The sequence below is a fragment of the Myotis nattereri genome, assembly GCF_964212035.1.
Source record: "Myotis nattereri genome assembly, chromosome: 3".
Lineage (NCBI taxonomy): Eukaryota > Metazoa > Chordata > Mammalia > Chiroptera > Vespertilionidae > Myotis > Myotis nattereri.
Genome location: NC_138077.1, coordinates 137,936,726 through 137,964,230, shown reverse-complemented (window position 1 = coordinate 137,964,230; position 27,505 = coordinate 137,936,726). Strand labels below are relative to the sequence as shown.

The 27,505-nt window shown below is 42.2% G+C and overlaps 1 protein-coding gene and 1 pseudogene across 3 annotated transcripts; both read left to right on the top strand.

The window, feature by feature from the left end:
* The first annotated feature begins 187 nt into the window (after positions 1 to 187).
* On the top strand, positions 188 to 18,903 carry TPMT (thiopurine S-methyltransferase). Of its 2 annotated transcripts, none has more exons than XM_081088471.1 (9): positions 188 to 304; positions 2,574 to 2,757; positions 4,522 to 4,614; positions 10,744 to 10,876; positions 14,366 to 14,418; positions 14,849 to 14,923; positions 16,152 to 16,237; positions 17,606 to 17,650; positions 18,119 to 18,903. In XM_081088471.1, exons 2-9 carry the CDS (start codon positions 2,618 to 2,620, stop codon positions 18,229 to 18,231), a joined length of 738 nt encoding a protein of 245 aa, XP_080944597.1. In that variant the 5' UTR covers positions 188 to 304; positions 2,574 to 2,617; the 3' UTR covers positions 18,232 to 18,903. The 2 variants fall into 2 exon arrangements, with proteins under 2 accessions (XP_080944597.1, XP_080944598.1); XM_081088472.1 differs by lacking the exon at positions 188 to 304 and adding an exon at positions 332 to 493 and having other exon boundaries at positions 18,119 to 18,894.
* On the top strand, positions 5,212 to 5,509 carry LOC308517341 (ubiquitin-like protein NEDD8; annotated as a pseudogene). Its single transcript has one exon. The product of its transcript is annotated as a ubiquitin-like protein NEDD8 (transcript).
* Positions 18,904 to 27,505: the final 8,602 nt, after the last annotated feature.

Below are 27,505 nucleotides of genomic sequence, written 5' to 3'. Positions count from 1 at the left end.
CCCCTCCTTGCCCATTTCCGCCACTGCGCCAGTCGGAGCGCTGGGGAGGGCAGGGGCGGGGCCTGACGCCGGGAGGGGATGGGGCCGGGGACGGGAGCGGAGGCGGGACGTCCAGGGAGGGGGCGGGTCCGGGGCGGGGGCCGAGGCGGGGCACCTGGGCGGGCGCGCGGGCTGGACGCCGGTGAGGGGTGGGCCAGGGGGCGGAGACTAAGGCGGGGCGCGGGGGAGGCGGGGCGCCCAGGCCTTTACTTGCCCGCCCGTGGCGGTTCGGAGCTAGACCGTGAGGCAGCGGGCGACTGGCGAGGTAGGTCCCCTGCGGTCCAGCGAAAGCGCGGGTGAGAGATGGAATGATCCGCTGGGTGCGAGCCTGGGATGGGGTTCGGGAACCGGCAGCCTCAAAAGGATGGACAGCCCAGCCATCCGCGTCCCGGAATGGGATGCAGGGAGCAGAGTGAGATCTGAGAATAGAGGCCGGGAAGTAAATGACTTTGCTGTGAGTCCATTATTTAAAGTTAAACCAAAAGATTCTTGTGTATATCAGTGATTGGTAAGAGAAGTACTTGTCAGAATAGTGAGTGATGCACTGGGGGTGGTGTGTGTAGCGGGGGGGGGGGGGGACTGGGGTGCTTTAAATATTGTCTTGCTCCATGGTGTTAACACAGGTGTAAAACTTCTATGTAAACATTCACTGAGCCGTACTCTTAAACTTTGTGCACTTTAGGGAAGTCATTCTTAAATTTAGCAAAATTTTTTAAAAAGCAGTAACATGTTTTTGTTTAAAGGTGGGGGCCCACCCACAGAGAAATTAGCGACCAAACTAGCACATCTATTTCCATGTATGGGGGAAAATACTAGTGAAACTTGCCTTTCCTGATTTTTATAATTTGCGGTTTTATCTGATTTTAGAACGAAACTTTTTATTTCTCCAGAAAAGGACAGGGACAAGTTAAGAAGCTGTTAATGTTTTCCGAGGTGATTAAGTTATATTCCTGGTGTTCAGTTACATTTCAAGGTTGTGTGAGAGGGATAGAGTTGTACAATCCAGGTTGCCCTGCCTCTGGGATAAAATTATGCTTTCCTTTTGTTTTAAGTAGAAAACTGCTTAGTGACATCTCAAGCCCAAAATTTCAACTAGACATGGAGATAAAAAACCAATTCATTGCTTTTCTGTACCCAATATCAGATACTTCACGCTAACCTCTCAAAAAACTCTGAGAGCCTTGCAAAAGTCATTTGTTAACAAATATTCGCTGAGAAGTGAATTTATATTCCCAATTACAAGGGATGTGCCTTCTTAAATTCTAAGCACATCAAAGCCAAAATTTTCATTAAAATGAACTTTTCCTTTTTATGCTTTTATGCTTTGTTTGCTATCCTCAAGAATAAATCATTAAGTTAGAACCACCAATAATAGCATACTAATATAATTCAAACTACTGTATAGAAATTTTATAAATAAAAAAGCAAGATAGTTATTAACTACAGAATAAAAAAGTTACACAGCAAAGTAAAAGTAATTACAGAATGCTAAGCTGTGGGAAGTATTTAATGAGTCAGAACAATGTGTACTCCGAATATTTAATCAAAAATCTGCTACTGAAAGGATAGGGAAAATGAGAAGGTGTGTGTGTGTGTGTGTGTGTGTGTGTGTGTGTGTGTGTGTGTTGGGAAGTTGAAAGAGGGCTAACTGCTTATCTTCTCTAGAAGCTACCTAGAAATGAAAAATCAAGAAGATACAAAATAAACTTGTTATTTTGAGATATAGAGTTAAATTTCAAGACTTAGCTATAAAAGTTAAAGATGGTTGGGAATGGGAGCTATTATTTTCATAACTGTTGAATCTTTAAATTGTATGCATTGTAACATTGATTAAAAAAAAGAAGTAAGCATTTGAAAATATGTGGTATATTTACACCATGGAATACTATGCAGCTCTTATAAAGAAGGATCTCTTACCATTTGGAGGGATCTGGAGAGTATTGTGCTAAGGGAAATAAGCCAGTCAGAGGAAGACAAGTACCACATGATCTGACTCATATATAGAATCTAATGAACAGAATAAACTGATGAACAAAATAGATCCAGATACATAGAAGCATGAAACAGACTGATAAATCTCAGAGGGAGGTGGGGGAGATTATTTAAAGAACTTATATTCATATATGCATAACCCATGGACATAGACTATAGTGTGGTAAAAGCCTAGAGGTTTCTGGGCTGGGTGGAGGGGGTCAATGAGGGGGGGAAGGGGGACATCTGTAATACTTTCAACAACAAAGATAAATTTTTTACAAATTTTAAATTAAAGAGTAACTGAGATGCTAGAAAAAATTATCTTAAGTTTATAAAAGTTATAAAGTATGAAATGCCTGTTTGTTTTTTTCTCCTCTCCTTTTCTTAACTTAAAACCTTTTACTCTAATGTTAAGATGTAATTCAATTTTTGTATGGCTTTTCTTGTGATGTTGAAATATTTTTTAAGAACCATACGTCTGAGGAGAATAGTTTTTATTTCATTCTTCAAGAGAATTGCAGTGCCCTTAAATGTCAACATTGCAAATATTTCCCACTTAGGCGTTGGAGACATCTGCTTGTAAAGCAAAGGTACCCACGAAACTATGGATGATACAAGAACTTCACTTGATGTTAAAGAGTACCCCGATACTGAGGTACAGAAAAACCGAATACTAACTCTGGAAGACTGGCAAGAAAAGTGGGTGGAGCGCAAAATTACATTTCATCAAGAACAAGGACACCAGTAAGAAATGTTTGGTATATAACCGAGAAATGCTCTATCAGAGACTGACTTTGGCAATAGAAATAATAACATAGGCACACATTATTTGACTGATTTTAAGATGCACATTTTAGCATCTCTGAAAACAGAACCAATCTATGTCATGTCATAGGTGATTGGCAATGTTTTCTCTTCCCCCAGAGTATAAATAATGGTGTGACTTACAATTGAAGGCATCTTAGGTTTATGAAATATGGTTTTCTTTTTTAAGCCCTTGTAGCATCTATATATTGTGTGCTTATACATACAGCAGATGCTCAAGTGACATTAATGCCTATATCTCTTTATACTGAGAAGTGATGGTGTTCTTACTTTGCTTTCCAATAACATGTGTTCAAATGTTAAAGTATTATCTATATAGGGGAAGATAAGTTGAAAGAAATTAGCAAGTGAGCCAGGATGTTGAGCCACGTGTTAGTAGCAGTAGTGGGCTTCAAAGCAGGGACAATAAATCTTAGGCCAGTGCTGAGTCAAGTGGTCATGTCAGACATTCCTTGTTCCAGGCAGTCATCTGCCCTCCCAGGGGACATTTTTATTAGTACTAACTAGAGGCCCGGTGCACAAAAACTTGTGCACTCGGGGGGGGGGGGGGGGGTCCCTCAGCCCGACCTGTGCCCTTTCGCAGTCTGGAACCCTTGGGGGATGTCCACCTGCTGACTTAGGCCTGCTCCCCGGGGGATCGGGCCTAAGCTGGCAGTCAGACATCCCTCTGGCAGCCTGGGAGCCCTCGGGGGATGTCCACTTGCCAGCGGGGAGCAGGCCTAAGCTGCAGTTGGACATCCTTAGTGCTGCTGAGGAGGCGGGAGAGGCTCCTGCCACCACCACTGTGCTGGCACCGTCAACCTGACTTGTGGCTAAGCAGAGCTCCCCCTGTGGGAGCGCACTGACCACCAGGGGGCAGCTCCTGCATTGAGTGTCTGCCCCCTGGTGGTCAGTGTGTGTCATAGTGACCAGTCATTCCCCATCGTTCTGCTGTTAGGATCAATTTGCATATTACCCTTTTATTATATAGGATCGCATTTGCACACCGAGGGTAGTTGGGGCAACATCCCAGAATCATTATATGGGTTATCTCTGTCATGTGGATGGCCTTAGAAGAGCCACATCTCTACAGAGGAATTAACTACAAAAATAACTGTAACTCTTCAGCCCTCCTTCTGAGACCTGAGCACACATTTAGAGAGCTTGAAAAGCTCAGTGTACCCAGAGGCTCCCCCACATCTCACACACACGTAAACACATACACAGATACCTTTGAGAGAGTAATAAAGAAATTTCAAAACATCAACCAAAGAAATTTGTATTTTATTTTTAACTAGAGGCCCGATGCATGAAATTCGTGCAAGAGTAGGCCTGCCTTCCCCCTGCTGCTGGCACCAGCTTCTCTCTGGCACCCGGGACCTGGGCTTCCCTCACAGTCCCAGCTTTGTCTGGAAGGTCTCCTGGAAGGACCTCCGGTCTAGTTAGCATATTACACTTTTATTATTATAGATTACTAATCAAGACAGCCACATATTTAAGTCAGATTAACCACTCATATGTTACTGAGCAAGCTACTTCGCCTTCCTATTTCTTTTTATGTCACCTGGAGATTATAATAATTGATGTTATCTACTTTGTAAAGTTGGGAATAGTGAGGTAATACATGAAAAGTACTTAGTGTCATACAGTTGTAGTCCTTTCCTCTGCATTGGCTAATTTTTAAAACTTTGTTTTTCTCCCCAGGCTATTAAAGAAGCATTTGGATGCTTTCCTTAAAGGCGAGAGTGGACTGAGGGTATTTTTCCCTCTTTGTGGGAAAGCAGTTGAGATGAAATGGTAAGAGCAGATATGCATTAACACACTTTCTTATCTTGGTGAAAAGTACTTGTAGCTGAGAGCATTTGTAAAATGCCTGCTATAGCTTAACTGTGGCCATGAAATTGACAACATTTAAACTATATTATTAGACTTGATCCTAACCAAGTCGGTTCAGATGACTGAACCAGAAAAAAGAATTACTTTGGAAACTACCTGCCTGAAAATTATTAAGTCTATAAATAGATTGTCTTATTGCCAAGTCATAAGTGATAAGAACAATCTAGGGCAGTGAAGGCGAACCTTTTGAGCTCGGCGTGTCAGCATTTTGAAAAACCCTAACTTAACTCTGGTGCCGTGTCACATATAGAAATTTTTTGATATTTGCAACCATAGTAAAACAAAGACTTATATTTTTGATATTTTATTTTATATATTTAAATGCCACTTAACAAAGAAAAATCAACCAAAAAAATGAGGTCGCGTGTCAGAGGTGTCATAGGTTCGCCATCACTGATCTAGAGTGACTCCCACCGACAGAGTGCTGGGGAGTGGCAGCAGCCACCACAGCAGTAGAAGCAGCAATTTATCTGTGGGCAGACCCAATATTAGAAGAAGATGCTAATTAAAGTGAAGACGCTCACCAGAAAGGAGATTGAGGTTGACATTGAACCCACAGATACAATGGAATGAATCAAGGAATGTGTGAAAGAGGGAACCCCCCCACGCCCCCCCTCCCCCCCCCCCCCACACACACACACAGCAGCAGCAGCTCATCTACAGTGGTAAACAGATGAATGATGAGAAGACTACCCTCTTAGGATTTTACAATCAGTAGCTGATTGTAAAATCCTAGGTGGTTCAGTCCTCCACGTGGTGTTGGGCTCTAAGAGGAGGAGGTGGCTTTAGGCAGTGATGGACCCTCTCTCCATTTTACCTGCTTGCCCTGTCTCTCGTAATAGGCATCATATATCCTGCCATTCCCTGGGGCTCCAGAGTCACTGCCCCCTCTCCTGGATGCCCAGTCTTGTGTGTCTATGGGTAGGAGACCTTGAGGACCCCAGGATGCAGTGTTCCTTTCCCAAATGGCCCCTGCTGGCTATTGGGTTTTAGTTTGCAGTCCTGTGTACTTCCCTCTCTTATGGCTGTGTCCCTGCCCTGGTTGTCAATAAGATATTTCCTGGCAAAAAAAAAAAAAAATCTAACAAGCAGAGACAAGATTGGTATGATGAAACAGACAATTAGATGTGATTGTTAAATATGTTAGGTTTAAAATCACTTATGATAATACCAGAACTAAATTGTATATAATTGCATAGAAATTATTATACTAGAGGTTTTTCATTTATCTTACTAATTTGTAGATTGAAGTCTATACAGATGCCAGATTTTTTTTTAAAATATATTTTATTGATTTTTTACAGAGAGGAAGGGGGAGAGATAGAGAGTTAGAAACATCGATGAGAGAGAAACATCGATCAGCCGCCTCCTGCACATCTCCCACTGGGGATGTGCCTGCAACCCAGGTACATGCCCTTGACCGGAATCGAACCTGGGACCTTTCAGTCCACAGGCCGACGCTCTATCCACTGAGCCAAACCGGTTTTGGCAGATGCCAGATTTGAATAAACTATGAACTGAGGCCCAAAAGGCATTAAAAAAAAAAATGTTTAAGACATTTTCTTAGGGTTTTTTTTAAATATATTTTTATTGATTTCAGAGAGGAAGAGAGAGAGAGAAACATCAATGATGAGAGAATCATTGACTGGCTGCCTCCTACATGTCCCACACTGGGGACTGAGGCCACAATGCAGGCATGTGCCCTGACCAGGAATTGAACCGTGACCTTCTCCTGGCTCATAGGTGGATGCTCAACCACTGAGCCACACCGGCTGGGCTTAGGTGTGTTTTTTTTAAGGGCAATGTCTATAATAATAAAAGCGTAATATGCAAATCAACCGAACAGCAAAATGACCTTCCAGATGACCATGCTATGACAGGCTCTGGCGCTAGGCCAGCCAACGTGGGTGTGATGCGATTGGTTGAGGGGCCCCACCATCACCCCACGATCGTCCCGCAGAGGGAGGCCCAAGCCACCCCTCTGTGGGGCGATTGATGGGGTGGCTCCGCGATCAATCTACCCAAAGTGGGAGGCCCAGGCCACCCTCTGCTTGGCAATTGATCACAGAGCCCTGCCCATTTGGCCTGCAATCGATTGCCCCACAGAGGGAGGCCCAGGCCACCAGCCAGCAACGCTGTGGCAGGTGTGGGCGGCCAGCCAGCAATACCCCACAGAGGGAAGCCCAGGCCAGCCAAGGGATTGGGACCAGTGGTGGGGAAGGGAGGACAGCACCGCACACATGGGAAGCAGTGGCAGCAGGGGAGGCAGGGCCAGCTGCTGGCAGCCAGGGGAAGGAAAGCCCCAATAGGTCCTGATCACCAGCCAGGCCTAGGGAGCCTACCTGAGGAGTTCTGGATGGGGAGAGGGTACAGGCTGGGCTAAGAGACGCCCCCATCCCCGGACATGAATTGTGTGCACCGGGCCTCTAGTATTCCAATGTTATCCAGCCTATACCAGTCTATAGTAAGCAGTATTTCATTTTTCCATATGTTGAATGGAAATAAAAATTCATGCAGCTGGTTTAGACTCTTTTGTTTATATAACTTCAAAAAATGCATGAAAAATATAAAAGAAATAATCCCTATACGTTAACTTACAAACTTCCTAGGAAATATGAAAGACACATTATTAAGATGTTTATTTTAGAACTATAACAGTTCATGCTCTGACCACATAGAAAGTGTGTAGTCTTATGTGGGTAATAGGTACAGTGACTTCTGCTCTACCTTGTATTTAAAAAATGTGAATTTTGTTCAACTCCATTGATATATTAGGGAATAATTTGAGCATGACATGAATTTTACATTTGTTTAGTCTGCAAGAAACATGAGGTGAAAGCAGATAGCTCTGCCCAATGGAACTAAGCTGTGTATGAATAGATAAAACAAACACAGGCACACACCTCAAACCTCTCCCAGAGGCCTCAGTTCATCCTGTGTGCTGTGAGTCAGCCCCATCCACAGCTAGAGTTAGGACTTTAAACTCGATTCCCAATAATCCTCTGTCCATCACTTCACAATAACTCAAAAGCTGTAGCCCTTCCAACGCCCAGTTCTACAAGTAAACGTCTGGTCTTTCTCAAGGTGTAAAGTCCATGTTGTAGTATTTGTGTATTATATAACTATTTAACGTGTAAACTGTGCCAAATTTCTACTAGTTTTCTGTCTTTTTCTACTGACAAAGGTTTTTTCTTCTTTTGTAATGTTTACCCAGTTTATTTCTAGATGTTGGTTCACAGAGATAAGTTATAGCAAATATGTAACAACTTTTTTAAACATTATTTTTAAGTTAAGGAATAATCCTGGGGGGAAAGGCGAGGCAACTGGTTATTAATGCTTGTTTTCAGAATGAGATGGGAGCATCTTTCCTTTGCCATGTGCTTTGTGTTTGATATCATCATGCTTGGGTTAGAACCAGACAACTCAGCACAAAGCCTTGAGTGTAAATTGTTGGTATCAAAACATCTCACTTGGTTTAATTTTTTTAAGTAGGGGTGGGAGGGAGGTGACTTTGCCCCAAAAGAAAGGGAGTCTGCAATGAGGATTTAGAAACACTTTGAAAGTTTATAACCTCATCAAAAACTGCCTTAAGCCACACTCCTGACCTTGTAGATGAGTAAGAAAAAAAATGAAATAGATTCTTGGGAATTAAGCCATGTTACTTTAATTTGCTACTTTTTTCAGCATTCTGTACATCTTAAAAACTGTTACTGGGGAATCATTTTCTGGCAGAATATCTTTGTCAAACAAAATTATTGGCCTTGTGGGAGCTGAAGTCAGTCACCTTTTTGGTGAATTTAAGTGGACTTTGGTGAGCTTGAAGTTCTATATTTCCTTAAAGATAGTTTTTAAACTCTCAGAGAAAATCCACTCTCCAGATGTAAAAACTCATCTTTAGGGTAAAGAGTTAAGGGTCCAGATGTTGTAACAGTTCATGAGGTCAGAGGGAGCCAGCCTGGCACCTGGACCATAGCTGACAGATTCCAACAGAAAGTGTATTTAAATTCTCCAATTGACAGTACTGAGCAGGGGGAGGGTAGCGTTGGGTTAGTAAGATAGCGGAATACTGTATTTTAACCAATGGTTCTGGGGGAGAGTGCCTGGAGAAAACAAAGTCACTGTTCCCTGTTTTGAAACAAAACTAAAACCTGAAAGTATTTTTTTGTTCAGTAAAAATGGGGTAGAATTTTATTGTTCCCTAGCCATACGGGACCATTTCCACTGAGAAGTGAACAGTGGGGACTCAAAATTTTGAAAAAATTGGCGGAAAGGGAAAATTGGCTTTCTGTTACAATTGGCAAGTGTTCCAATGGGGCTTTGTTTTGGTCAGCAGGTATCATGTTGTGTGTGCACATGTGGACCAGTGTCTCTGCTGAGTTTATAAAGTTCAGAAAAGATGGATGATAAAATGTTGATTTTTTAAAATTTATCTCAGTGAAAACGCACTGGAACTCCAATAAACAAATACATGCCTACATACATACATACATACATACATACATACATAAATGCATAACTGTATAATTGACATACATTATGTTAGTTTCAGGTGTACAGCACAATGATTTGATATTTGTAGGTACTACAAAAGGATCACCACAATGTCTTGTTAACATCCGTCACAATACATAGTTATAATTTTTTTTCTCCTGACAAGAACTTTTAAGATCTACTCTTAGCAACTTTCAAATACAGGGTGGGGCAAAAGTGGGTTTAAGCTGTGAGTATGCAGTTTATTCTTGAATTATTATTAATTATTGTATTATTTTCCATATGAACAACTGAAAACCTATTTTGGCCCCACCCTGTATGCAATACAGTATTAGTATCTATATCCTCGTGCTGTACATTACATCCCCATGACTTATTTCTTTTATAACTGGAAGTTTGTACTTTTTGACCCCCTTCACCCATGTTGCCCAGCCCCCAACCCCAGCCTCTGGCAACCATCAATCTGCTCTCTTTATCTATTAATTAATTTGTTTGTTATTTTATTTTATTTTTAGATATCACATATAAATGAAATGATATGGCATTTGTCTTTCTCTTCGGACTTATTTCAATTAGCATAATGCCCTCAAGGTTCGCCCAGGTTGTCACAAATGGCAACGCTTTGTTCTTTTTTTATAGCTGAATAATATTACATTATGACAGAGTTTTTAATGTTGCACCCCAACCCTTATCTTCTCCATGAGCCTTGTGGTTTTTATTGCATGATTTTGCGTAGTGTGGTGATTTTTAGGTAGGCATCTGTTGCATTATCGCAGAACTGACTGTGTGTGTGTTTAATTTAATTTGGCATAAAGTCAATACTTTGCCTAGGTATTTTGTGCCACTAGTCATGTTTTCTCTGGAGTGCAGAATTCCAAATCTGTGAGTTCTGTAATTATAAAGCTTACCAGGAAAATACTAGTTATTTGCATATGATAATTAAATAAATTTCTGGGTAGAATGTATTGTAAATGAAAATTATAAGATTTTTTATAGAAATGGATGCTAGTGTTCTAGAGCCATAGGCTCCAGTACCAGAGCTACTAGCCGCTCGTGGCTATTTAAATGTAAACTAAATCACACTGGCCAGGTCCCAGGTGTTCGACAGCCAGTGTGGTTAGTGGCTGCTGGCCTGGACAGCGTAGGTATAGACACGTCCATCATCACTGAAGGTTGTAATGGACAGAGCCAATTTAGAGAAATTGAAAAGTACTTTTAATCCACAGGATGCTTTTAAATCAGAAACTCTTCCAATAAAGTCCAGTTGTAGTAAATCAACACTTTAAGGAATAATTTTCCAAAGTTAAAAATTATTTTCCTAAAGTCATATAAATGAATTTTTCAGAATTCCATATAACATATGGTTTGAAAATATATAGATTCACTTTCTGTGGATCTATATGTTCTATGAAACCCTATGAACCTGAATTCATGTAAATCCCGTAAAGTTAAGGAAAATATATGCTTATTGGGCATATCCTTTTATTTAGAACTATATTTAAAATAAAAACTTAAGTGTAAATGTATGGTTTTATGCAGGTTTGCAGATCGGGGACACAGTGTAGTCGGTGTGGAAATCAGTGAACTTGGGATACGGGAATTTTTTACGGAGCAGAATCTTTCTTACTCAGAAGAACCAATCAAGGAAATTCCTGGAGCCAAAGTATTCAAGGTTTGTTTTGTTTTTTCATAAATAATTATGTCCATACCCCCACAAAAATGTTTTTTCAATATGAATGAGGATACTATGCAAGTGTACATAAGATTCACTTATAAATTAAGGAGCTAGGGCTTAAAAAGATTGATGGATAACCCAGCCAGCATGGTTTAGGAGTTGAGCATCAACCTAATAACCAGGAGGTCATGGTTTGATTCCTGGTCAGGGCACATGCCTGGGTTACAGGCTCGATCCCAAGTGTGGGGCATGCAGGAGGCAGCCAATCAATGATTCTCTCTGATTATTGATTTTATTTATTTTTAAAGACAGAGTAAGGGAAAGGGAGAGAGAGAGAGAGACATCAATTCATTGCCTCCAGTGTGCACCCCAACTGGGGATCAAACCCACAAAACTGGGTATGTGCCCTGACCTCGAATCAAACTGGTGACCTTTCGGTGCACAGGATGATGCTCAACCAATTGAGCCACACTGGCCAGGGCCTATATGATTTTTTAAATTTACAAATTGTCATATCTGAGACCTGTCTTGTGCCACACCCTGCATGAGACATTGAGAAGATAATACAGTCCCTGCCCTAAAGAATCCTTTAGCTTAGGAGAGAAAAGAGAAACGCAGAGAAAGCTGTCATAAGTGGAGTTATGTGTAATGGCATGGGTATTAAGGGAACAGAGAGGAAAATTACCTAACCCAGCCTGGGGGAGCTTCCTGAATGAAGCATGGTGACTGACAGGGCTAGGACAGGCAGGGCGTCACATCCATGGTCTCAGATGCCCTATGAAGCTGGTACCTTCAGGCTGTGCAGCAAGGTTTTATTTTATTATTATTTTTTTAAAAATATCAGGTTTAGGACTTTCAGGGTCCCCTCGCCCCCAAGTTATTATTTTTTGTTTTTGTTTTTTTTTAGAGAGTGGGGAAGGGAGAGGGATAGAGAGATAGAAAGAAAGATTGATGAGAGAAGATCATCATTGATTGGCTGCCTTTTGCACACCCCCACACTGGGGATTAAGCCCACAACTCAGGCACGTACCCTGACCAGGAATCAAACCAGTAACCTCTTGGTGCATGGGTCGATGGTCAACCACTGAGCCACACCAGCGCGACACGTGCAGCAAGGTTTAAGTGGGAAGGTGACAAGGCCAGATTTTCCTTTGAGTCAACAGACCTTGTGGCCTCAAGGGCAGTACATTTGAAGGGAAGGAGCCTCCTGACAGAGCAGATGGGAGGCTGTGAGCGGTGGTCTGGGAAAGAGATCTTGGAAACCTGAGCTAGGAGAGTGACAGGGGCGCTCAGAGGAACACGGGTAGGGTAAAGCAATGCTGAGGATGCCAAACGGGGGGTATTTAGTGATTAACTGAGAGATCAAGAGGATGATGAGTTCCTATTTCCAGAATAGATGACAGGTTGAATGGCAGGGAATGGAGAGAAAATGCGCTTTGTTTTGGAGATGCTGAGTTTAAGAGACCTGTAGAATGGCAAAGGTGTAGCTGGCAAATGGTTTTAGGTCTCTGAAATGCGGGGCAGCCCTTAGGTTGGAAAGAATAGATTTGGACGTTGTCATCCTGCGGCCAGAATGATCCAGTGGCACTGCTTCACCAGCTTGGGGTCATAGTGTGGGGATAATAAAGGCCCTAATGTGAACAAGCAGAGGGGGTGAGCCACTTGCATTTGGAAGAGCCCCAAAAGACAGGCAGGAGAGTGGGAAAGCTTAATAGTGAAAAACGCAAAGGCTTCAGGCGTGCCCTGATTGGAGGCTGTTGGGCTGGGGAAGCCAAAGTGGGGCCAGCTAGAGGGGGCCATCCTCTGTGATGGGTTTAGGTTATGTATTTGACTTTCTCTGGTTGGTCCTGAGTGGGGAGGGTAAAAAGTAAGTAGGCTGGCAGTCATTGACCACGTAGGCTGTGGTTTGGCTTCCCAGGCTGGTTGCTGGGAGCTTATGGGTCCAAGTTCTCTTGTCTTACGTGGTCTGGCCATTGTTGGTACATTCAGTCTCTCACAAAGCACTCTCATTTTTAAATGCTGAAGTTAATTGCTCAGGACATTAGGAGGCTTGCTAGTACCTTATGTTACAGCTTCCTCCCATCCCATTCACAATCATCTAAGAATCTCAGGAGATTACTCAGTCCAAAGAGGTGAGTCCTGCTCCCACATGCCTCTTGGAGCAATGGCTCTCAGCCCTCACATTCGAAGTCACCTGTGGATCTTTTAAAGTTCCCAGTCTGAGGACTCACCTCAGGCCAAATGCGTCAGAACCTCTGGGGTGGGGCTGGCATCAGTACTATTGAAAGTTCCCCAGTGATTCCAGTCTGCATCCACAGTTAAGATGCACTGGCTAGCCTTAGCCGGTTTGGCTCAGTGGATAGAGCGTCAGCCTGCGGACCAGAGGATCCCGGGTTCCATTCTGGTCAAGGGCACGTGTGTTAGTTGCAGGTTCCTCCCAGCTCTATCTTTCCCTCTCTCTTTTACTCTTCTGAAAAATCAATGGGAAAATATTCTCAGGTGAGGATTAACAAAACAAAAGGAAGAAAAGAACCGGTTGTTCTCCCTGCCTCCAGGCCCAGGCCTCTCTGGGCTGCCCCCAGAGTACTTCTGAACTGGTCTTCAAAGACCCTCCCTCCTGTATTTATAAACCTCAGTTGGCACCTCATTTCAGAATATAACCCAAGAGTTTCACATCCTGATGCACCTTTGCTAACTTGCCCTTCACCCCTGCCCGCACCCCACCTCCTAGACTTCCATCCTCTGGACATGATGGAATCCATGTCATGATACTCCCCCTGAACTGCACCCCCAGCCCAACCCCTGTAATGTTAGCAGATGCACCAACACCCTTTCAAAGCCGCCTCTTGTTCAGCCTTTCCCCAGTCAGTTCCCTGTTCTGTCCTCTGTTCTCACAGTTCTCAGGCACACAACCAGAACAGTACAGGCCGTTCTGCAGTGTAAAGTTTCTCTGTACCCACGCCTCTCTGCTGCACCAGGTTGTCCCCATTGTGGTCAGAGACGGTGTCAAATTCACATCCACTATCTAGAACCAGGGTAGTCCTATCCACAAAGCACTCAGAAAATAATGCTCATTAGATGAATGAATGAAAGAGCAAAGGGGACATCACCCCAACTGCACTTTTCATGAATAACTATTCATATATTTTACCTTTCTCTATCAGCTTGCCTAGTATTGATTGAACTGGACTCTGATGAAATAAATATTGCTAAATTTTAACAAGTTAATGAGGTTAATCTCTCTTTATTTCCTCCTTGAGTTGATCCAAAAGAACAGTTTTTTTTTAAAAAAAAAAATACGCCATTAAAAAATGTTTTTCAGTAAAATTTTATTTTCAGTAAAAACATTATCTGCAGTAAAATCATATCCTTTCTATTTAATTATGCATTCTCTCTCCACCACCTTTGTTTCTCCCTCTTTTCTTTCCTTTTCTACTCAGTTATCTCCTATTAAGCAGACTTTTTTCCTTGACTTTTTCATTACAGAGTTCTTCGGGGAACATCTCATTGTACTGTTGCAACCTTTTTGACCTTCCCAGGTAGGACTGAATACTTCCTCTGCACTTTTAGGAACCTCAGTACTGGCTGGCCGTGCTGGGGTGGGGGCAAGTCTTTCCTCTCCCCATCCATTGTAGTAGCACTCACAAAGCATTGGTTTGAGTCTGTTCTGCAGTTATTTTTATCGTAGGCTACACTGACAAAAAATCAGTGAGGCCAGCAGTCATTGAACACGTCCTACCTCCCCAATATTTTTGTCCTTGGATAGCTTCCAAACTATGGAAAACATTGTCATGACCCTAGACAAGTAAGTAAAAGGAAGGGAAAGCAAGACAGATGTCACCTTCACACCTAGGTCTGTAACACCTGCTGAAGTACCAGCATGCACCATGGGAATCACTGTTCGATGTGTTAAAGATTTGATGTTTCTTATATAAAATGTTGTAAATTTTTTTTCTTTTTTTCTGATAGAGCAGATATTGGCAAATTTGACAGGATTTGGGATAGAGGAGCATTCGTTGCTATTAACCCAGGTGATCGTAAACGGTTAGTAATTTGGTTTCTTTAATTATGTTGGCTTTTCATTTCTTTCTTCCTCTTTCTTCCTTTCTTTACTTTTTTATTTCTTGCCTTCTTAATTTAGTATGCTGTGCTTTTTCTGGATTCTAGACAATTAGCTAGGATTTTACTGGTTTAAAGTAGCATTTTGTATTTGAAATTAGAAGACCTAAATCCAACACCATTTTTGTCTAAAAAGTATAGGATTTGGCCATAGGGACCTGGGTACAAGGCTTGTGACTGTCATTTACAAGCTGTGTTGCCTTGATCAAAGTATCCACCTTCTCTAAGTCTCAGTTTACTCCTCTGCAAAATTGTAATATTTCTACTCGTACCACCATCACCACCTCCGCTAACATACCAGGTGACACTTGTCGTACATTTGCCATGTGCCAGACATTGTTTTAAATACTTTATGTGCATCAACACATTTCACCCACAAAACAACCCTGTGAGGTATATGCTCTCATTATTCCTGAAACTGAACCCAAGTTCAGCCGCCTGCCACTCCAAAAGCCAAACTTGTGAGATAGGTGCTGGTGAGAGGTAAGTGGTTTATTCAAGTGCCGGTGACTCAAGAAGATGTTTCTTTGTTACTAATGTTGTGGCCCCACCCCATAACAAAGAAACAGAATTTCCGGAGGATGAGGCCCAGAAATCAGGATTTTAAAAAGATTTCCAGGTGATTCTAATGTGCAATCAAGGTTGAGAACCACAGCCCTACAGCATACCATGTCCCACAGTAAACCTACAGAATCAGTCTGTGGGGATGGAGCTCAAGCGTCCTTTTTTTTTTTTTTTTTTTTTTTGAGCAAGCGCCCAGGTGATTTTGGGACCCGCCTGGGAAGAGGTGTCACTGCCCCAGAGCACACGGTGGCCCTTTGGGAAGAATGTGTTCAAAGTGGCCAGACCTCTGGGAACATCGCGGTGGAAGTGGTCTCTGCTCGTCTCCTTGTGAAGTCTTCTGGTCTGAGCAGCTCTGGAAGCAGCCTCATTTTCACTCCCATCTTTATTATTTCCCAGTTTAGGCTGATGACATAATTTGTGGAACCAATTTCTGACTTTTAGAATGAGAATCGGCTTCACAGGGTTGTTAGAAGAAATAAGCTCAGTGATGTAGATGGAAGTAAAGGCTGCCTTCCCTCCCTGCCAGGCTTTGCCTTTGTAGAGAATTCTAACACGTACTTTTGTGTGTGCTTTTGTTTGTTTGTTTTAGCTATGCAGATATAATGCTGTCCCTAATGAGAAAAGGGTTCCAGTACCTCTTGAGTGTTTTTTCTTATGATCCAACTAAATATGCAGGTAAAGTCTTTTTGTTTTCCTAATTGCCTCATTTCCTGATTTAATTCTATGACATGAATAGCATTAATTTTCTCCTAATTTATCCCATAGGAAGTATAGTGTTTATACACATACATGAAGATAAGTCTAGTTTTGGCTAATGGAAACTATAAACTTTTTCTATCTTCCCACTGGGTACATATTTTTCTCATATTCCATTCCCATTCTGTTCATTCACAGCTCAAACTATGAAAGAGAGGGAGAAATGGATGGCCCTAATGTAAAAGAGAAATCTCATGATTAGGAGGAAGAGAGATTTGTTTGCTTTGCTATAGATAGAGCATATCTATGTCATCCGTGGTGATGGGGATGATCTGGGCAGATGCCTATGGCTGCACACACACAAACACCCTCATAGGAGGGCAGTGTCAAAAGTGGACATGTTGAGGTAGGAGGTGTGCGAGAAAAGCTCTAAACTATTGCTGTTTTTTAATTTATGAAATTTTACAATTTATTGATTGCATTGTTTTTATAACTATCTTTGTTTTGAATTTGTAAAAGTGCTGTGTTTTTTTTCTGGACCCATTTTGATGCATTTGAACATTGAAGCTTAACTTTTGTCATCGCTGAACTTTGTCTTCAGGAAGATTTGAAAACCAGCTATGTAGATTTTTCATTTCTAAAAATTCCCTTTTTGATGTTTAATTGTGCTTTTTAAAAAGTACTCTGTTTTAGAAACATTTACATACGTTAGTGTGTTTTTTGCTTTGAATCATCCTAAAAACTCATTAAAAGATGAGACCTGTTGTTCTTAATGAAATCTGGGACAATTCGATGGAAATAGAAATTAATGGAGACAGATATCAGCTCTGCTAATCTGATTTCAGTTTCATTCCTGAACAGCAGGCTTAGGGAGTGGCCTATGGGAAGAAAACACAGTAAGCAATGCCTGATGGTGGAGCTCAGAAGAGAGAGCTCGAGAGAGGGGCAGAAGCTAAGTTTCCTTTCAAGTTAATGGCCCTCAGCAAAGTGGGAGGGTGTATAGAATATAGGGGAGTGCAGGAGCAGTAGAAAATCAGTATCCCAAGACGATGAAGGAAACCCTAGGGAATTTGTTAATGAACTTTGGTATGATTTCAGTGTTCCCAAGCCCCATGACTGGCTCAGCCCCCTCATCTCTGCTGGAGATGGGACCCACCTCAGTAAGCCAGGCTTTGGTATGAGATGGTAGAAAAAAAGCAGCAGAACCTGTCACACGCTCATCTATTTGGCTAATGAAGTTATATGCAGAATACGTGTACCTAGGTCGTTGGAAATAAGCTGAGAAGTGGATCCTGAGAATTTATTTCTCTTTAGAATGAGATCTAACCATGTTTTTCTTTTACCTAGGACCACCATTTTATGTATCAGATGATGAAATTAAAAGTCTATTTGGTAAGTTATGAATGTATGCTGTAACTTTTTAAATAAAGTCAACAGTTAGCTGTTCTGAGCTATTATCAAACTATTATTACCTAGAAGTACAAAATTTAAAGGTCAGAAACCATTTTATTGAAGACTATTTTGTCCTAGAAAAGGAGAGATCTCTGTAATATGCTTTTTTTTTTTTTTTTTTTTTTTTTTTTTTTTTTTTGTAATATGCCTTTTTAGCTAAGTGGTATGCTTATGTTGTAGACGTTTGAATTCTTCCAGAGAGATGGTATGTTTAGTTTGGCTCTTAGGAGTTATAAGTGATAACAATTTAGAGTTCAGAATTTGCCTTAGTAATTCCCCATTTTCATTAGAAAAAAAGAGAAAAACCTTCAGTACACAGTTTTTAAAATCATTTGATGTGTTTTCAGAAGAATCCCTGATTGCATTCTTCATAAAGGTTTAACTTGTTACCCTTTCTTCTTGTTTCAGGTTCAGTGTGCACTTGTCAGTGTCTTGAGAAAGTAGATGCATTTGAAGAACGACATAAAAGTTGGGGAATTGATTACCTTGTTGAAAAGTTATATCTATTTACAGAAAAGTAAATGAGACATAAATAAACGCAAGTAACATCAAGTTTTAGAGCAATTGAAAATTATGCTAAGGCATGAAAATACAATGGATGACCTTTGAAAAAATTGTTCACAAATTACATCACAGTAATGTGTGTAACATTTTAGAAAAAACAATAACAACAACAATCACATACTAAAATGTTAAAGTAGCTACCTTTGGAAAGGAGAGCATGATTGGGGAGCGGGGGGTGAAAGATTATACCTGGGTGTTTTACTTACAAATTGAAGGCTTTTTTTAACAATCACCATGTATTACCTCTATAATTAAAAAATAAAGAGAAATGCAATGCATACAACTTAAATATAGTTGACATAGAAAAATTTTTATTCTTTATGAAATTTAGAACCATTTGGGGAAATGTAACACTTCAATAGGGTTTAATGTAAAAGAAAGTGGTCTCAGAAATTACATAAAATATTAGCTTTTCCTATAAACCTTCATATTATTATCCTAGCACTGCTCTTCACATTTTTCTCTTTATGTAATTTTATATGTAACAGAATCAAGAAAATGTTTTAAATTAATTAAATAAACCAATCGTACGCAACAAAATATTGTTCCTCTGTTCTCTTTGCTGGCTAGAGTTAGTGTCTATAACTTGCACCCAAATTTATTTTAAAAATAAATTTTTTAAAAAAGCTTTTTTCTGAGTTTGGCAGTTTTTTGTTTCTTTTAATTTAATCTTTTAAAAATTACAGTCTAATGAAGTGCAGTGTACTTAGGGCTGGATTCAGGACTACTCATTATAAACGTTTAGATTTGATATTTCTCAGTGTTTCATTAACAATCATATTTTGTTAAATCAGACATCCCTCTCAAACTGCACTACCTAATACCTAATTGATTTAGATTGTTTGGTTCATGTTAATAGGATGGCTTATTATTAAGAAACTAGAGGCCCATTGCACAAAATTCATGCATTTGTGCAAGAATAGGCCTTCGCAGCCCCGGCTGCCTCGGCCCTCACAGCCCTGGCTTCATCCGGAAGGTTCGTCCAGAAGGTCATCCAGACAGTTGTTCCACCATTCGGGTTCGGTTGATTTGCATATTACCCTTTTATTATTATAGACTAGAGGCCCGGTGCACGTGATTCGTGCACTGGTAGGGGTGTGGCCTGCAGGGATCGGCCTGCTGTGAGAGCACTGCCATTCAACTGAGTGGCTGTGGACCCGCCCTCTGAGTGGCTGCTTCCTGGTCCAGCATCTTCCATGGAGCTGGAGTGCTAGCCTCTCCAGGGGACCTGGTTGGGGCCAGGCCCAGGCACAATAGCACTGAGAGGACCTGCAGCAGCCACGAACCCACCTCCCAGCCTCCATGGTCAGCTCTGTGAGCCTGGCGGCGGCGCTGCATGGCCTGTGGGCGTCCAGAGGAGGTGGCAGGGAGCGAGAAGGAGGAGCATGGGGCGAGGAGGCGACAATCGCAGCCTGGGTTCCTGCCCATTGGCCCCGGGGTTCGTAGTGGGAGCAGCCGCTCATCCCAGTGAGCCAAGTGGCGCTCCCACTGTGGTAGTGCACTTACCACCAGGGGCAGCTCCTGCGTTGAGCATCTGCCCCCTGGTGGTCAGTACATGTCATAGCGACTGGTTGACCAGTTGTTCTGGTCGTTCCACCATTCAGTCGCTGGGCTTTTATTATATAGGACTAGAGGCCCAATGCACAAAGATTCGTGCAAGAATGGGCCTTCCTTCCCCCCGCTGCCGGCACCGCCTTCGCTCTGGCCAGAGCTGCCTTTCTGCCTTCCCACGCTGCCCAGAGGACTGGAGCAGCTGGGGGGGGGGGGGGTGGAATACCTGTGTCGTCGCCATGGCGACGCAAGCGTCCTGCCCCGCCCCCGACCACTTGGTGCCTGCATATGCAAGTTAGCCCGCCATCTTTGTTGTGTTAATTTGCATGCTCATTCCTGATTGGCTGGTGGGCGTCACAAAGGTATGGTCAATTTGTATCTTTCTCTTTTATTAGTGTATATAAGTTAACTGTGTACGTGTGTGCTGGCTGGTTTAAAGGGGGAAGTTTATAGACCCCTTGAATACTGATGGAAGTTATAGGTACTCTCCTTAGAAATATGTTGTAAGCAGGATACTGTGAAAACTTCCTCAGGGTTCAGAGTTGTTGACTTCCCTGTCTCTTCTGCCCCCATTTAGGAACTGCTGCCCTAGATGCTCTCTGGCACTGGTCTTATTCTAATACACTTATAAGTCTGTTAATTTGGAGTGTCTCCTAGCTCATAATGGTTCTTCTCTGAAACCTGTCCCCAGTTCATGGTGTGGGCTTCCAGAAGCCGTGACCACCTGACTCTGCCTTTGTCACCATTTGAATGGACCAAGAAGGGACTGCTGACCTGAGTTGGGCCAATCAGATTCTCTTCAGAGATTTTTAGAATTGGGTTGAGAAAAGCAAGTTAGCTTTTCTAACTTAGAGGGGGTGAAACTAGCAGGTGCCCCCAGCAGCAGTGAGGCAGCCACTTTGTCCTCTAAAGATGGGAGAAAAAGAGAATGCTGTCTGCAGAAAGAAGCAGAGACGAGAACTGGAGAGAGTCCTGGGTAGTTTCAGTTTCTGGTTTCATTCTTCCTGAAGCCCAGCAGCTCTGTGGGGGAGAAAAGTGTGTGTCGCTGTGATAGAGACCTATGTTCTTTGCTGGCTAGAGTTAGTGTCTGTAACTTGCACCCAAAGATCCTTAAAAAATACAAAAGATATGTCCTTCTGTAGTTGATCTTTTACATATTTTGTGTCCTTATTGGGGGAATACTGACCTTTTTAAAGTCTCAAGATGGATGATATACTACATATAAATTATTTTAGAGCAATTGTATCATGTTCAGAATTTTCTAGAAATAACTTTTATTCAGCTTTGTAATTTAAATAGCAGATCCCCTGAGCCTATGGGCCCTGACTCAGTGATTTATGAAAGGCCCTGCACTGCCTAAACACCAGACATGAAGGCACTAGCATATGTACACTTTTAATGCTGTTAGTGGCGTACAGAATGAAACAAGAAAAGTGTGCAAAAGTCCATGTGGGTGAATGGGGAAAGAAAACTACAAGGGATACAACCAAAGCTTTAACACTTACTTCTGATGAGCTGGAGATTTGGTTCTCTAAAGGGTTATTGGTATGGAGACCACAGAAGGTAGCCTGAAAGGTGTACCTTGTGAGAGATACTATCAGATGAAAGGGGCCGGCCCCTGGGTACAATGAAGTGACAAATATAAACCTCACCCATAGAGAAATTAGTCAAAATAATTCTCCCCTTCACACTGTAGCACATACCCGTCATTGTTTTATTTTAATAACAGGGTGTGACATAGATGTGTTTTTATGAATATATACATATATCATATATCTTTATGTAGTTGATCTTTTATATATTATGTGTCCCCATTGGGGTAATATATTTGGCACACACTCTTACACTCTTTAAAGATCTTTTTTTTTTTTTTGCTGTTAATCTTCACCTGAGGATATCTTTTCCATTGATTTTTAGAGAGTGGAAGGAAGGAACGGGAGAGAGAGAGGGACAGAGAAACATTGATGTGTGAGAGACATATTGATTAGTTGCCTCCCACACGCACAGGCTGAGCAGGGCTGGGGATGGAACCTGCAACCCTTCCGGGGGTGGGACAGCACTCTAACCACTGAATATCACTGGCTGGGGAATGTTTATATTTAAATAATAATAAATTAATACATTCTTACTGAAATTTTGGAAAGTATAGGAAAGTCTTTAAAAAAACACACAAAAGGAAGTTAAAAAATGGTGACGGAGTAAGTGGATGCACGGACACACTCCCAGGACCAAACTGGAATTACAAATAAACTACAGAAAAATTTCCTGAATAGTCAACTAAAAACTCACTGGAAAGAACCCTGATAATCGAGGACCAAAAGTGGAGACCACATAGAGATGGATAGGAGGAGTGGAGGTGTAAAAAGGGCTGTCCAGGCTCCCAGAGGCAGCTACTGAAGTTCCAGAGAGATATCTCAGCTGCAGGGGTTGCCACTGAAAAGGCCCAAGCTGGGATCCCAGCAGAGAGCACCAGAACTGAGAAGGATACCTATATAACTTCTGGCTGAAAAAGCAGGCAACCTCTTAAAAAGCCAATGCACAAAATTCTCTGTGCAGTCACTCACCTTGTGCTCTGGAGGGAGGACAAAATTGACGGGAGCTGTGTGAGCAGAAGCCAGGGTGGGGAGCTCTAGGGTTAGTGCTCAGAAGGCAAACACCCTGGTTTCCTGGGCTGAGTCATTTCCTCATGCTGCAGAGGTCACCTTTCTCACACAGACAATTGCTATCTAGGTGGTTTTGCCTGGGGAGACAGCTGACCCACCCTATTGGGAAGCACCTTCTCCCATGGTGTGGAGTTGCTGAGGCCTATTAAGAGACTAAGAATAACAATTAGCCTCCAAGCAGAAGCATCCACCCCACTCTGTTAGGAAAAACTCTGGCCACACCTGTGGGTGATTGCCTGAGGGCAATTCAAGATTAAATCCAATCAGTCTGCAAGCAGAGGCAGTCTCTGGAGGCTTTGAGTCTTTGCCTGACCTAATTAGACAGAAACAGCATTTGACACTGTCCTGCACTAGAAATTGAGAGGTGTAGCAGATCTACCTAATACATACTCATAAACCCAAACAGGCACCCAAAATGAGGAGACAAAGAAACAACCCCCAAATGAAGGAACTAGAGAATTCTCCAGAAGAAGAGATAAATGAAATGGAGATAATAAATTTATCTGAGATAGAGTTCAGAATAATGATGGTAAAGATGCTCAACAGCATGCGAAAAGATATAGTAACTATGAAAACAGAAATAAAGAATGACATAGCACAAATAAAGAACACATTGGAAGGAATACACAGCAGATTAGGGGAAGCTGAGGATTGAATCAGTGAATTAGAGGACAGGGTTGAAAAAAATCACTCCATCAGAGAACCAAAAAGAAAAAAAAAAAACAATAAAAAACAGGAGGACAGCTTAAGGGAGCTGTGGGACAATATGAAACGTAGCAATATTAGAATAGTAGGTGTGCCAGAAGATGCAGAAAAGGAGAAAGGGATATAGAATGTGTTTGAAGAAATAACAGCAGGGAAAAAAAAGGAAAGAAAAGAAATAATGGCAGAAAACTTCCCTAACCTGGTGAAGGAAAAAGTCACACAACTTCAGGAGGCACAGAGAACCCCAAGCAAGAAGAACCCAAACAGGTCCATGCCCAGACACATCCTAAATACAATGCCAACAATTAAAAGACAAGGAGAGAATCTTAAAGGCAGCAAGAGAAAAGCAAACTGTTGCCTACAAAGGAGTGCCCATAAGGCTGACACCTGATTTCTCACTAGAAACTCTACAGGCCAAAAGGGAATGGCATGAAGTACTCAAAAGTAATGGAAAGCAAGGATCTGAAACCAAGATTACTCTACCCAGCAAGGCTATCATTCAAAATAGATGGTCAAATAAAGAGCTTCCAGACAAAAAAAAAAAAGGAGTTCATCACCACCAAGCCAGCATTACAAGAAATGGTAAAGGGACTGCTGTAATAAGAAGAAGAAAGAGAGAGAGAAACCTATGAATACAGAATTAAAATGGCAATAATAATAATAATAAACCAGTTCCTGTCACCAGAGGTGATTACTGCTAAACTGATGATGTGTTTTCTTATCTTTTTTTTGTCTGCTCATACAAGTGCATGTTTTTGCTAAGTTGACATCATATTATGGATACAGGATTGTCTCTCTACTATCTTATCTAGTATTTCATCAGTCCTTTCTCATGTCACTATTTTTTAGAAATTATGTATATATCTATATATTGTAAATCCTTACACAAGGATATTTTCCAGTGATTTTTAGAGAGAGTGGAAGGGAGAGAGGGAGGGGCAGAGTGAGAGAGAAATATCAATGTGACAGAGACACATTGATTGGAATGCCTTCTACATGACTTGACCGGGGGCTGGATTGGATCTGCAACCTGGTATGTGCCCTTGACTGGGGATTGAACTCGAGACCCTCTGGTGTGCAGGCCGATGCTCTAACCACTGAGAACCACAGGCCAGGACAGAAATAATATATTTTTTAAATGTGTTTTTATTGAATTTTAGATGAGAGAGAGAGAGAGAGAGAGAGAGAGAGAGAGAGAGAGAGAAAGGGAGAGGGACAGAGAGAAAGAAACATCAATGAGAGAGAAACATTGATTGGCTGCCTCCAGCATACCCCCTACTGGGGATTGAGCCTACAACCAGGGTATGTGCCCTGACCAGGAATCAAACTGGTGACCTCTCGGTGCATGGGTCGATGTTCAACCAGATGAGCCACATTGGCCAATGCAACACTATTTTTTTTAATAGATGTACAACGTTCTGTCGTATGGCAGTGCCACAATCATTTAACCTTTCTCCTGTTTAGAGTAACTCAGCAAAGGTAAGTAGTACCTGTGAGGGTGCTGTATGAGGATTCACTGATGATTAAAGACTGTCCCGTTCTGAGGAATCTAGGACCCTAGTGACAGAGCCTGAGCAGTGATCATTACTATGTAGTGTGGTGAGGCTGCCAGAGGAAGACACACAGGCAGCTGTCAGCCTGTAAGTGGACACTTCAACCATCAATAAGTGAGGACAGCCCTGGCCAGTGTGGGTAAGTGGTTAGAGTGTCGGCCCTGATACAAAAAAGTCGTGGGTTTGATTCCTGGTCAAGGGCATGTACCTGGGTTGCAGGTTCAATCCTGAGCCCCAGTTGGGAGGCAACCAATCTATGTGTCTGTCTCACATCAATAGTTCTCTCTCTCTCCCTCCCCACCTCCCACCCTCCCACTTTCTCTAGATAAGCAATGGAAAAAATACCATCAGATGTGGATTAACAAAAAATAATAATAATTAAATAAGTGAGGACAACATTACTTAGAGCAGGAGGGAAGAGAAGAGAAAAAGACCAAGGATGGTGTCCTAAGCAACACTCAAATTTTTCAAATTTGAGAAACATTAAACTCTCCAAGTTCCCATTTTCAACCATCTACTCCAGCTCATTTTTCTGTGGGTGCTCAAAACATTCAGGCCTGAACCACTATGCCCCTCTCCATCAAACCCTCACCCCTGAGAAGCCAAGCACATGAATGTGAGGTACAAAATTAGATAGGTGGTCAGAGGGGGCATTGGGAAGACAAGATGCCCCAGGGCAAAGCTAAGGATGTCACCAGAGCACAGGTCAGAGTCCAAGGAACCACACAAGCTACAGAGAGTCACCTATTGAGGAGGTGTCCTGAAGCTGGCCTGAAACGCAAAACTGAACAACCCAGGAACGATTCAGATGAACAAAGATAGCAGGAGTTTTGCTCTGTGGGCTCATAAGCTCATGCTAACGTGCCTACTGTCTTTGAAGAAGTTGCACCTCTCCTCCCTGATTGAGATAATTCCATTCGATGTGTCTTGCACCTCATTTTTTATTCCTGTCATTGTCAGGTGCAGTCTGAAAGGTCACTGTGTCATTGGACTTCTTTTGGAACGCCTTCTACATTGCATGTATGTGGCATATTTTGCCACATTTGCAAAACCAGGAGCCCACCTGCCTAGGCACTAACTCCTTCCACAGGTTCTTTAACTAGTCCCCCGCGCTCCCTCTTCTCTGCTGTAACCACCTGCTCTAGGTCTCCATTCTCCCTCCTCTGTGGGTGGTACTTTGCACCTAGGTCCATCCACTGGCCACAGGTTTTATTCTTCAAGTCCTTTGTCCTCATAACCCTCAGGGCTCATTCTAGGTGGGAGCAGGAAGAGATGGGCAGGCTATTCCAGGGATGAGGTGTGTTGGAGGGACATGGAAGAAATCAATGGAGACGCTGGCACAAGAAGATTCACCATCAAAAACTCAACATGTTGGAGTTAGGCTCAGGGCATTTAGTTTATTAATCAGCGTGTGTATACAGGTGCTGAGGATTTTACAATATAAGGCATTTGAGAAACCCATTAGCATTGACTCTAGAGATAGGCAAAATGTTTAGCACTCTTCCTGGCTAAATACTACTTTCCTAACAGTGCTTCTTATAAATCCTGGAGAATCGTCAAAGAAAATATATAACATTTGGTTTATTACCTATAAGTAGTATCCCTCTAAGTATTCATCCATTCATCCAGTTAAAAGACGTTGTTGGCTACTAGTTGTGTATTGGGCACAATATGGTGCTGAGCAAAACCAGACCTGGTTCCTGATCTCCTGGGACCTAGTTTCTCTCTCCAGAGACAGGAGCAGAAGAAAGAAGGAGTGAAGGTTAGAGCAATTTTAAGAGTGGATAAAAGGGAAATTGGACTCCATATACTTGGTAAGTACAAAAAAGACAAAATGCGGCCCTGGCCAGTTTTGCTCAGTGGTTAGAGCATTGGTCTGTGGACTGAAGGGTCCCGAGTTCAGTTCCATCAAAGGTACATGCCTTGGTTGCAGGTTTGATCCCTGGCCCTGGTTGGGATGCATGCGTTTCTCTCTCACATCGATGTTTCTCTCTGTGTGTCTCTCCTCGCTTCCACTCTTTCTAAAAATCAATGAAAAAATATCCTCAGGTGAGGATTAAAAAAAAAAAAAAAAAGACGAAATGCAAAGGGCAGGAGTGGCTGGGTTGGATTGACAGGAATGTTGGAATAGAATCTGCATGTAATTCTGTGAAGAGGCAGCAAACACTGAAGAAAAGGATTGGCAAGAATGCTGAGCGAGAACGTAGGGGTCCTCAATGTGGACAACGTAAACCTATGTGTTTTTGGTTCTGAAAGCTTTGTGTAACTGAGAAAACCTTAACTCCCAATCAAATGATCCAAAATATGTCCATGCTTTAAAGTTTCCGTTTGAGTCCGGACGTAATTCATGAGGGCAGATTGTCTGTGTATGTGCCAAACGCTTTCCAGAATTACTGTGCTGTTCACCAAGCGGTGGAGGGATTACCATGATCATTCTTGTAAAAATGTCAGGTTTAGTGCAGCTTTTCCTGGTTTACCGTGCAGTACTACTGCTTGCCCCACAGGGGCAGCAAAGCAACAGGAAGAAGACAGGATTCTCCGGCAGCTGAGCAAGGGAGCTGAGCCCTCCAGCTCATTCATCTCTTCTGACAGGCTAGCCAAGGTCATTGAAGGGTCTAAGCTCGGCCACAGTCAGCAATGAGTTGTGGGTCTTTGGAACATTTTATTTTATTTTTTAAAATATATTTTAATTGACTTCAGAGAGGAAGGGGGAGGGAGAGAGAGAGAGAAACATCAATGATTGTGAGAGAATCATTGAT